This window comes from Hyposmocoma kahamanoa, unplaced genomic scaffold (assembly GCF_003589595.1).
Source record: "Hyposmocoma kahamanoa isolate Upper Pololo Valley unplaced genomic scaffold, ASM358959v1 211, whole genome shotgun sequence".
NCBI lineage: Eukaryota > Metazoa > Arthropoda > Insecta > Lepidoptera > Cosmopterigidae > Hyposmocoma > Hyposmocoma kahamanoa.
In genome coordinates, this window is record NW_020653732.1 from 392,191 (window position 1) to 405,427 (window position 13,237).

At 35.5% G+C, this 13,237-nt stretch overlaps 1 protein-coding gene across 1 annotated transcript in view; it reads right to left on the minus strand.

Annotated features, from left to right (window-relative positions):
• LOC113227601 (ras-related protein Rab-31) overlaps nt 1–13,237 on the minus strand; it is a 30,157-nt gene that overhangs the window by 7,313 nt on the left and 9,607 nt on the right. The window contains exons 2-3 of the mRNA XM_026460560.1: nt 5,941–6,068; nt 770–912 (exon numbers count right to left, since the gene is read on the minus strand). Coding sequence (XP_026316345.1) covers nt 770–912; nt 5,941–6,068 — 271 coding nt within the window. The remainder of the gene's footprint in view (nt 1–769; nt 913–5,940; nt 6,069–13,237) is intronic.

Here is a 13,237-nt window from a genome sequence, read left to right on the forward strand (position 1 = left end):
GCGTTATAAAATAAAACCGTCGGGCCTTTTCGCTTCTCATTACAGCCATAGTCGTGTAATGAAAAGAAAAAGGGTTTTATTTGAGGCATTATAGTCAACTTAGCCTGCATGCACTCATTCAAATATTTTATTCCTTGATTTAAAGTTAGAAAAAGAAATCAACAAACCATCTTAGACACTGAAATCACAAAAAATTTGGTTTTTCACATTTTAGCAATTATCCCGTTTATTGCTGTAATGAACATGTTTGATAAAATTTTCAATAAAACCATAACTAAAATAGATAGGTACGTTTTTAGTAATTAGATGAATAAGTAGACAAGTTTTTTGTGCAATTTCTATTTTTTTAACACACCCATTGAAATAATTAAAAAAAAGTTTTTGTTTATTATTTTTTTTTTATATTTTTAAAATAAATTTTGGTAAGTAATTTAATACTTAGCTCATTAAAAAACAGGTTGATTTAAGATAATAAAAAGAAAAACAAAGCTAGGAAAAGACGATTACGTTTGAGTACAGACGCGTCTTAAAATGTAAAAAACGTAATGTGCATAAAAAAAACCGTTGGAAATATCTATATACCTCCCTGACATCCCCATCCCGGCTTAATAGACAGCCTGTATACAAAAATTGCCTTGCAGAGACCCCCAATATTTGTGAAAACTCTTCCAAGTTATGTGAAGTCACTAACCAGATCAGTGTAGTCGACTGTGATCCGGATCTCCTTGAAAGAAACCATGCCGAGTTGTGGAACACGATTCTTACTAACCTTTGTAACTCGCGCACCCAGCCCTTGATGGCCGTGAAACTGGCAAGACTGGAGATGTCGAACACCAGTAGTGCAGCGTTCGCATTCCTGTAGTACATTGGCGCCATTGCACGAAACCGTTCCTGACCAGCTGTGTCCCACACCTGGAACATGTTTTTGATGGTTTTAGTGATTTAACACACGACTAACAATAACTTGAGTAATTGTCCATTTCATTATAATAGTTGTAGAAAAATATGGGCTGGTTGCAGAATAATCATCCGAAATGGCAACACAGTTCAATAAAAGGAATAGTGGAATGCGTGTAAGTGGTGCGTCGTTTTTGTAACATTGGAAGAATAAACAGCAGTTCAAAATGAGCGAGAGTTTTATTACGCATGGCTGTAATGAGAAGAAAAACGAAACAAGGGTTTTATTTGAGGCATTATAGCAAAAGGTAGCCTGCATGCAATCATACTATTTACGTGCAAGTGTGGTGAAAAATAAATTGCCTTACAACAACTTCAATGTATAGACAAGAACATACGCAGCAACTACATGTTCCAAACAAAACACTATCGCTATTGATAGTTTAGGTGTCGAATTTTGTCAGAGTATCAGTACCAGAGAACAAAAAAGTAACAAGAATGGATACTCTCCGCCCCACAGATATATATCTAGATATACACCGCAAGTGTACGTACTTCGCGTGCCCAAAGTAAGTGACAGCTACTACACTTCAGAACGCGCTCGACCGTTATCGTAGATCATCGAGTATATAACCAGAAATAGAGCCGAAATGTCATTTAATTTTTTTGAAAACTATTCAGCCATATCATTACTGTGACAACTGCGCTCCGATTGGCCAGCCCGAGTTCGAAACAATGGACGGGTGTCGTCAACTGTTTCACTTCAACTCGACCAGTTAACTTGAGCTTTGCTATAATGGACGAAAATTGCAAAATTACATATTTAATATTTAATTTCCAATGAAATGTGATACCGTTTGTTTTGTAATTAGATGTTTTGCTGTTTTTCCCACACCACCGAATAGAACAGCACGGCATTGGGAAAAATATTATCTTTATTACAATAAATTCAGAATATTTTTTGGAATATACGGAGACGTACACACAGGTCAGTAGTTAGCCGGTCTATATTTCAGTGCAAACGAGAGTTGATATTTATAAGAGCTGTATCGCTAATATGTTACCAGGAATATATGGCCCTTATTTCGTCTCTCTTTCTGGTTATGTACTCGATGTCGTAGATAAACACCAGTCGAAAACGCGAAAAATGCATAATTGTGCCATTATAAACGTCAAAAACACCATAACCGTGGGTAAACGGGTAAACAGGGACGTTCCCTTCCACGGGCAAGTGATTTTGTAATCAGAAGATGCATAATTTATTTTAAAAACAATTATTTTGGTTTCGTATGAATTTCGTAAAAACAAATATGCAACCGAGCGTATGTCTTTGCAATACATTGCGGCTTTTACTTTGGTGCGATATATTTGTGATCCTTTCTTAATACGCCATGAATATCGAACGAACACACTTTTGTATAATGCATTCAGTTTCGTGGTAAGGCCGCTTGTACATTTCTTTGGCCAAATTTAACATTTAGTGATGTATACGTTAGGCAACACTGTTTTCGATTCTGATCGATTTTGAAAACAAAGAGATGAAAATTATTATGACCTTAGCAATATTATAAAAATATTCTCTCTTTTGTTACAACGTTCCGTTTTTTTTTTTCAGTTTTGTATATCTATTATCAGTAGTATCTGTAATTTGGATAATTTTAGCAGCACATTGCCTCGAATGTCCGAATATAGTGAGCAAATAATTACATACATCGCCGGATATGTAGTACGAGTAATAAAAAAAAATATAATGCAAATAATTAACAGTGCGCCGTCTTTACAAAAACCTGGAATTGGTCATAAGTATGAGTTCGTTGCTTTCGAGAACGAAGGTGGTCTAGTTCATCCCACCTAAGATGATATCCAAATATACAGAGTAGCAGAGTTAGAAATCCTAGAAATAATAAACAAATCAAATATTTCACACGAGGCCGTCATTAAGTAAACATCTTTTGATTAATAAGATTTTACCATATTTTGTCAGCAGTAACATTTTCATTTAATAATAATAATAACGCACACACTCAACATAGCCCCGCACTAGGGAAACCCTGTGTCGCGGGTGCCATGGACACACACATAGACAACCACAAATTACACCCAAACCTTCCTTTTTTTTTCCTTATTTATATAAATAATCTTCCAAATATACTGGATGATCAGTGTATACTTTTTGCTGACGACATCTCCGTCCTAATCCCATGTTGCAACAGTAGAGATTTAGAAACAAAATTAAGCGTAACACTAGGCAAAATTGTAAACTGGCTTGAATACCATAATTTGGAACTAAACCTAAATAAAACAAAGATTATTGAATTCAGACCTCATCAGAGAACAGCATTGCAAATATCATATAACTACGATAATACCGAATTAGAATCTGTGAACACTGCTCCAATGTTGGGAGTTATTCTGGACACGCATTTGAACTGGAAGCAGCATATTCAGAAGGTATTAAATAAATTAAACTCTTTTGTCTATGCTCTCCAGCATCTCAAACGTGTTACGGACTTTAGGACCGCCCTTGCTTCTTACTATGCATATGCATATTCCGTACTATCGTACGGTGTCATTTTGTGGAGGAACTCTAGTGATGTAGGTAAAGTGTTCTTACTGCAAAAGAAGTGTGTAAGAATAATAAGTAATATTGACCAAATGGTATCCTGTCGACCTCACTTCGTCAAGAACCAAATGCTGACACTTACCTCCATCTATATTCTCGAGTCATGTAAATTCGTCAGAAAGCACCCTCAACTCTTCTCACCCCTAAATAATAATAATAAGAGACACGACCGAAACCTAAATAAACTTAGAGTACCCTTTCCCAGGATGGAATTAGTTGCCTCTGGCCCCCCAAATATGTTGATCAGAATTTACAACCACATACCAAATAGTATAAAAAACCTGGAAAGATTGACACAATTTTGTAAGGCATTGAAAACATTCCTCATCAATAAACCTTATTATAATTTAAAAGAATTTTTTGACAACCAGATTAAATGATTAAATGATTTGACCTTTAGGTAACTTAATTAATAATTAGAATAAGAATTCATAATCAATATATATTTCATTTATTACTGTTTAAAAGATTATTATTATTATTTCATTTTCTCTTTTTATCTCTGACGACTCGATAAGATGATTAATTTTATTATAATTAATTAATTAATAACTATTAAATGTATAAGTTTAATTCAATATAGTAACAAGACTAGTAAAGTAAAGAATGACATTGTAAAAATTAATAATGTAGCTATTGTAATATTATAAACGACGTATTCTGTAATTATAAGTATGAACTCGGTTTTCTGCAGTTGCCATGCCCTTGCAGGGCGTCACATGTTATCTGCCCAACGCCAAATTTAACATCTTAAATTAGCTATGTATGTGACATGCAATAAATGAATTATTATTATTATTATTATTATTAAACTCACGAGAGAAATAAATGTAGGCCATACACATATTTCTCCCGGCCTGGGAATCGAACCCAGGACCTCATGGCAGTCCGGCATGGTAACCGTTCGGCCACAGAGGCAGTTAGTGTGTCTTGCCATTCATCAATTTGATCAATTACCAACAGAAAACCATCTAGTAAAATTAATTAAGGCAGTCGCAAGTTCATACATTGACGTGCGTTTTCATCATTTAAGTTAATCGACAAGATCTTCTATTACAAAAACATGTTATATAATAAGCTCATTTTATTGGAAGGATTTTAATATTTGAAGTCGATTAAAAATTAGTCTTGATTTTTTTAAGTAACCAACATTTAAATAAAACAAAGGACTTAAGTATCTTATTCTAGTATTTTTCTACTATATTAATATTAGGACTACTTGTAATAAACAAATACTTGAACAAAAATTATTCTATTTAGAATCGATTAATTGAATGGAATACGCGTGTTTACGCATATGGCGTTCAATCAATCGATTTAGAGCGAGCGGAAGGAGGTTTCCATCACTAAATAGTTCTTGTGACGTCTTAGTGCGTACAAAAAATGTGGCACGCTTGGTTTTCATACAAATTGCTGTACTTGCGGCGTCTGTCTAGATATATCTGTGCTCCGCCCCTTCCTAGCTTTAGATACCGCACCACGCCCGGCACATTGACGGTCACATTGACTAAACTGCAACAAGGTTGTCGGCGAGCTGTTTTCGCTCTAAGGGTCGTATTCTAGAACTCTACTCAATGCTCAAGTCAGGATTGCAATCACAAATATATGTATGACGATATCAAAGGACTGGCGGGAACAAAGAGGTCAGAAACTACTCAAGACCGAGAAAGATGCCATAAACTGAAGAACGCCTGCACCTTCGAAGATGAGAACGGCTAAAGAAGAAGTCAATTATAAGGTTTTAACCAGTATCTACTAGTGAACTCACTGAAGGAAAATACAATGGAAGTGCCTTAAGCCTCGTTTACTATGAGAACCGATGTCGCCAAAACTCACACATTCTTAAATTGAAACACTACTAAATCTTGATATTGATTGGTCGTAGCTTCAAATTTAAAAAGAGATAACAAATTCTGGATTGTTAATATAATTTAAACTTTACTATGTTGGCATATTAAGTTCAATATCATCAACACCTATTATTGCAAGTTACGATATTTTATCAATGTGCTGTCATCTAGTGGGTAATTGCTGAACGACAACGAATTGAAGTTGTTAATTTAGTTCCCCAAAAAAGAAGCAACCATATACCACGGGTATAAGTTTTACTTTCGTTTCTTGTAACATTAAAATTATTTCGGTAATCAGAAAATTGATTAATATAAGACTTTCGGATGATATGAAATACTACTACGGGTAATATGTTAGATGCAGCTATCATTTTTGCACTCCAAAACAGCACAATAAGGCATTTTTTTAGGATTTTAGAGAATTTGCACGAAAGAAAGACACAACCATACCATACAAACCGAAAATGGCGGGTTGAGCTCAGACAGGCACTATTCAAGACCTACAGTTGGCACGGATCGGGCGCTAACTAATCACTACTACTGTATTTATAGTTCTGTGAGTGAACTCACCTGAAGCTTAACTCTCGCGTCGTTTACGTTGATGTTGCAGGTGAAGAAGGAAGCACCAATAGTGGGAGATATGTGTTTTGAGAACATCTTGCCTATGTAGCGGACCACTAGACTGGTTTTGCCTACACCTGAAAATAAAAATATGATCATTACTGTATGGCAAAGAATTACAGGATTTAATTCTGCCTTCCCCTTTCCATCATCGGGGGACTAGATGTAGGCTTAGATTCCACTAGTATGTTGTGGATATTCCAAAGATTCCCACGAAGCGTTACGCTTCCACATATATGTGGCGAACGGCTGTGGAGTGGAATTCCCTGCCTGCAGTAGTTCCCTGAACGTTATAACTTGGACCTTTTCAAGGTGAAATGCATGTGTGCATGCTCCATCGTCACTTTCCATCAGATGAGATGGAGGTCAAATGCGCACTTACATTTGTGTAAAAAAAGGCTCTTTTTTATACCAAGTGACGAACAAGTCGTGCGATTGGTGGTAAAAAAATATTAGACAACGTGACATACGTTGCTCTGATCCCAAAGTAAGTAACTAAAGCAATTTTTATAATTGACTGACTGACTAACAAATATCGAAACATTAAGCAAAATTCATTCGATCTGGCTGGCTTCGAAGCAGTACCCTCTGGTAATCCAGATGCTCTGCTAATTAATCCACAGAACGAACCAGTAGCAGCGTACGAATTTTTCTACGTGCTTGTTGCAGATCTTTGTTGTTGGTTTTTAACGACTTTTTTGCTGTAAAGCCATCTGTGAGAAATTTATTTCTTCACTCAAATGTTAATGGATCAGAATGTTGGGCGATGAAAAGGGAGGATGAACGAACTGTGCATGTAGCGGAAATGCGAATGTTGAAATGGATGTGTGGAGTGACAAGAAAGGATAAATTCCCCACATAGAAGTCCCGGTAAGGTTCCCGAGCCGGGAGAAGTATTTGCATGGCCTACATTTATTTCTCTCGTGAGTTTGGTTGTAATTTGTGGTTGTCTGTGTGCGTCTATGGCACAATTCTATAAAATTTGTTGTTGTTTATAATAATAAAGGACTTAGTTATCTTATTCTTGTATAATTTTACTTCATTAATATTTCACGACTTCTTATAATAAACAAAACTTGAAAAATAATTCTAAATACGTGCTGCGTCCGTGTCTTCAATTTCCCAAACGAAGTGTCCCAATCACTAAATAACGTTTGTGACGTCATTGGAGGTACTAAAATGTGTTATGTAAAACCCAGCGTTTCATACAGATTGCGGTAATTCCGACCTCTATTTAGATGTAAGTATGCCTGTGCTATGGCCTATATTTATTTCTCTCGTGAGTTTGGGTGTAATTTGTGGTAGTTTATGTGTGTGTCCATGGCACCCGCGACACAGGGTTTCCCTAGTGCGGGGCTATGAGTATGTGCGTTATTAATGTGTGGTTTCCTCGCTTGTCTCCAATATCGGAGATCCAAGGTGTTGTTCCCACCGAGTCGTCCATTAACAATCTGGAGAGTGAGCTGTGGAATCCACCGTTGTAGCGTTGCGAATGTAGCGACTTTTGATATCCTGTTTGTCACGCACCTTAATAGTCGATACTACCTCGGTTCGAATTTAATTTCTTTCCCGTACGTGATACGTAATAATTTTTATTAATACAGTGAGTTGGCGGGTTTGAGTGGTGATACATTATTTGTATAGCGTGAAGAGTATGTGTGTGTGTGTAATGTTATATTTATAAAAAATAATATAATATAATAAAATTGTTTATTCAGTAACATATTATTAATGTTAAAAATATATTTATATTGTTAATGTTAATGTTATATTGTCTTACTGTTATCAATGCATCAAATATTATTGTATTTTTATCAGTAGGGAACTGTTTTGCTTCAAATTATTTAATTAAGTCACTATTTTATTGTAATATAAGCTGTTTGTGCCCTCCAAAATATAAATAAATAAATACGGTTCATTTTGCTTGGGTAAAGCGGCAGGGACATTGGGTTTATTTCAGAATTTCTTTTTGAACAAACAAAATTACAGCCATTTGGAAAATGTATAACGTATAGTAGGTATACGTGTTCTATTTAGTACAGTTGTTATAAAGAAATCATTAGCGTATGTAAAGTCCCTACTGAATACAGCGGTTTCTTGTAAAATTTCAAGGTAAGTTTGTGTTTTTTTCAATCGTGAAAATTTTTAGGAATTTCACACCGTATAGCAATTAGTGTATATTCTCAATTTTAGTATAATATATTGTTTCCAAAGTGATCGATGCAACACTTTCACCGTTATACGAAATCAGCTAAAGTCAATTGAAGTTGAATGGACTCCTAATATCATTGACTTACAATTATATGGACGTCGGGTCCGCGCTAAAAAGTGTCCGCACTTGTAAGGCGCTAAAATCGTATACACAGCGCGACACTCCGCTTTAGTCTTCATTTGTTCTACGGACAGCGCGATACTGCGATGACATTACAATTTAAATTTCGAATAGGTTGACTTGGGACATTTTTTTTCGTGGTTTTTGTATTAGACCCGTCGTCCATTTATTTGTAAGTCAATGCCTAATATAATCATAATTACTGTTTTGCAGCGTTTATGACTACAGCCTTAAAGAAGACATATTTGCTTTGTTTGTTGTCTCATGGTAAGCCGGCAGGTAAATAATGCGATTGTGCGACTCATTGTTATAAGAATAAGTTATCGTACCGCACGGCCTTTACGACATTATCATTGCATTCCTACACGATTATTGGTATATCTACACAAAAACTTAACCGACAACACGATAACAGATTAAAATAACTGTAATTGCCGCGATTTAATTTAAAAAATCCGCTAATTGTGACAAGTCGAGTGTACACGTAATCTTAGATGGATTAATGAAAAGGATTGAAGTGTTTGTTTTATAGCAAAGATATAAACGTTTTATAAAGCATCTTTATCTATGTTATGGATGACTATATAATGGTTGATGTACAATTATAAAAGGGTTTATTAAGACTTTATTGAAACGCGCGTACCGCTGCTGCTTTCTTGGAATATTCAGGAGAGTAGTAGCCTCCATATATCTCACTAGCGAGTTTGAAGTTCAAAATGGTAAACAAGTAGTGATGGTAAATCCAGTTTTATAAATATTATTCCCGTTTTGTTAATATTTGTGATCTTTAAAATGTTTATCGCACAGGACAGTTTAGCGGGGTAGGCCCTCCAGTCTGGAGGGAGAGTCAGGATGGGAATGCTATCAAGAACCGTTGAACGATTGACAATCCAGAGCACAATTGCGGGATCGGTTTTTGTAGCCAAAATTCTTGGTAGCCATTTTTGAACTTGTTTTTTATTTCCTCGTTCCTTGTCAATTCTATAAGTTCTTCTTCCAGCTGAGGTGATATTGCTGTGTTGACATTTGAAAACGGATCCACACCCAGTCCGGTATTTCCAAGTTCAAAATGTCCTGGTATCGTTCGGTGAAGTCAATGTGGAGGATTTCCAAATATTGGCAGTAGGCAAACAAGTTGTCGTTACTGCAGGATACTGATAAATTCGGAAAATTGTGAAACTCACGTTTGTATAGAAGCAGTTTGGCTACGAAAGCAGCAACGACATTTTTTGTTTTAATTAAATTTAGTTCATCGCAGTTGCCTTGCAGTTGGAGATTCATGTCGTTGAACAATTTATACAGGTCTGTCATGTAAGCTATATCATTCTTTGATGTAATGAGCTTGTTGCGCAATTCTGTATCTTTAGTTTCCAAGAACTCTATTACAGAGTCAAACGGGTTGTAAAATCGAGTCAGACAATTGCCTCTTGATAGCCAACGAACTTCAGTATGAAACAATAAACGGTTGAAATCTTCGTCATAAGTAACACAAAGGTGATGAAATAATCTACCATTCAAAGAGTTTGTTACGGATTTTATTGACTACTTTGATGACGTATAGATAAAAGTAACGACAATGTACAGCAAGGACTTCTGGGATTTTATTTTTTAAGTACGCTATGAAGCCTTTATGGCACCCTGTCATAGCCGGAGCGCCATCCGTAGCAACTGATATAATATTTTTCAAGGGAATCTCTTTCTCATCACAAAACTTTTCCAATGTATTGAATACGGTTTCACCTTTTGTATCGGTCTCTAAATTTCTAGCAAACTATAGTTCTTCACATATTTTCTCATCTTTAATAAACCTCACGTAAGCAACAATGCTTCATTAGTTGGTAAAGTGCACGCATCGAGCTGAATTGAGAATTAACTAGTCCTCAGATGATTGCACAATGATTCTTCAATATTTTCGGCCATTTCATCAATTCGTCTTTGCACAGAATTATTACTCAAAGGAATTTTTCGGATAATATCTGCGGCCGGCTTATGAAGCACAGTAGATATTACTTCCTTTATTGCTGGAAAAATTAACTCTTCTCCGATGTTGTGTGGTATGCCTTTTTGAGCAATTAACAAAGAGATATTGTACGAAGCTCGAAGTCCGTCGTCATCTTGCTTAGCAGCCGCCGAAAAGAGTTTTGCTACACTTGGCTGTGTATTATGCTTCTTCTCTAGGTCTTGAAAATATGCTACGTTCTTGTTTTTCTTATCTGGGCATTTCATTAAATTGCAATACCAAATTACTTCTAAAAAAAATTAAATAAATAAATAAATAACGCACACACTCAACATAGCCCCGCACTAGGGAAACCCTGTTTCGCGGGTGCCATGGACACACACATAGACAACTATTATAAGAACTAATATTATATATTACAAGAAATAATTGTAGGCCATACAACTATTTCTCCCGGCCCGGGAATCGAACCTGGGACCTCTGCGTGGCAGTCCGGCATGGTAAATTGTTTATTCGCTTACCCCGGCTAAATCGCGTCGGTTCTGCGTTATGGATTAATCATATGGGGTAATGGAACTTATGTCGAACGAGCATTTATAACTCAAAACTGATGTATACAAGCAATGTGCCCCATCGGCCCACGGGAATCTTGCAAGCTGCTGTTCGAGAACTTAAATATTTTGACTTTACTTTCCATGTGTATTTATGAAGTTTGTAAATTTGTCAAACAGCGTCTAAAATTATTTAAAAAATCAATAGAAATTAATCCACGCGCAAAAAGAAACCCAGACAGACTTGTTGTTGAAAATATACCTAAAACTACACTCTAATTAAAAAGCTCATATTACATGTGCATAAAAATTTATAATAGACTACCAATTGAAATAAAAAATCGGACATTTAAAAGAATGACAACTGAACTGTATAAATACCTAGTTAAAAAAGGATATTATAATGTAAATGAGTAAGCCAATGACTTAGAAGATAACATTTAATTTTGCATGCTTTTGTACAATGGCTGAATAGACGAACTCAAATGTAATAACTACCATCCTGTAATAACCTATTCAATGCAAATAAACCATATTTCATTTCAAAGATATGAGGGGCACTATTGCCACTGCGCCCGTCACCCTGAGACATAAGTTAACGAGTCCCATTTGTCTGCATTTTTACCCTTCAATATCGGAACACAGTAATGTGATCATTTGTGCTTGGCGGCAGAAGTAAGTAAGGCTGTACTTCCTGTCTGGCGAAACCAATTGGCGCGGTATTTCGGTTTCGCTCGAGCAGCGGCACTTCATCATTTCATACAAAATCCTGGCGGGATACCGGTTTTGTTCGCTACCCACGGCGGTAGCGAATATCGCTTATAATCTCAAATATAATTTTTTTATTATTATTATTTTTTATTTATTTAAAGATACACCATCGACTTAACACAAACAATATTAGAAAAAAAATACACACAGGTTCATTATACAAGGTGCCAAGTCACTACAGGTGTATACATGACTAAAAATCTAATGTTAACCAATGAGATACTAAAGAAAATATATAATTAGAAATATAAAATTACAGTTATCTATAATAGATATTTACAAGTTTCATAAGTTCAAACAAATTGCTTGCACATACGAAGAAACTGCTTAGTATTTTTTATATTAAAGATTCGCCGTCTCCAGTCGTAAGTAAGTCATTGTATGACTGCATGAGTCTGTTCAAGGGGGCGTACTTTCCAAGATTAGTCCTGCCACTAGACAAAACAAATGTTCTGACTATGGAGTACTTTACGAGGAACGTTAAAATTAGTGAGGGCAAGAGCCTCTGGCGACGACATACCTCCATGCACTATCTTATGCAAATTTAAAAAAATTAACATTCGTGTCGGCAAAAGCGGGTACAGATTACAAAAATGCAATGAAACTCGGAATATTCAGTATATTTAAGTTATTATATCCGCTATGATTCATAAAGATAAGTCTAAGATAACAGCCACCTTACCTATTTCTGCCGCCAAGCAGTAATGTGTGCATTACAGCGTTTCGATTTTGAAGGTTATTATTATTACGAGTGCTGGTGAAATTACAGGCACATGGGTCTTTTCAGCTTATGTTATGTCATATAAGCCATGTGTCAAAAAAGTCATTTTGTCGATTGTAATTGAAAAGTATGTCCTTGTAACAATATATGACGATATAATGACGCAATACTCACTCTACTTATACGAAATTATAATGTATGTTAGAAATAATCTGTCTTCATTTGGTACTGTAAATGTTTCTGGCATCCCACTTCGCCGTACCGGTCATTTGAGAACAGTCCCTCGACGCATGGCACTTGCAGAGAAAAACCCGCGTGTCATCGGACCTACTTACTATGAGCGTTTACCCGCTACTCTCAGACTTGAACCGTCTCTGACGAAATATTTGGGCGCCGGCTGAAAGACCTTTTCTTGAAAAATCCTATATACTCCGTAAAAGAATTTATGGACTTTAAATTGTAACGAATTCAGTATTTTCTATTTTTATTCTAATTTTTACCGCATTAACATACTCTTGTATAATTGTTATCAACTTATGACGATCCTTGATGGAGAATGATATTTGATATATAATTTAATGACAACAATATTATATAATGAATTGTTAATTTTCTAATTATTGTGTACTTTTCTTATAATTTTCCTTTTTGTCTGACAATCTCAATATAATTTCTTATACTTTGACATGTAGTGCAATTTATACTGTAATGTTATATTTGAGAAATAAATGAATCTGAATCTATTGAAAATAATTATGCACTTCTTGAAACAGTTTTTGTTATAAATTACTTTAGGCAACGGGGTACCAACAAACGATTCATAATTTTAGCTCTAGTTTGCCTTTCAATAATTTCACGACGTGTTATTCATATTCATTTATTCATTGCCACCATATGTTAGAAAAGGTCTT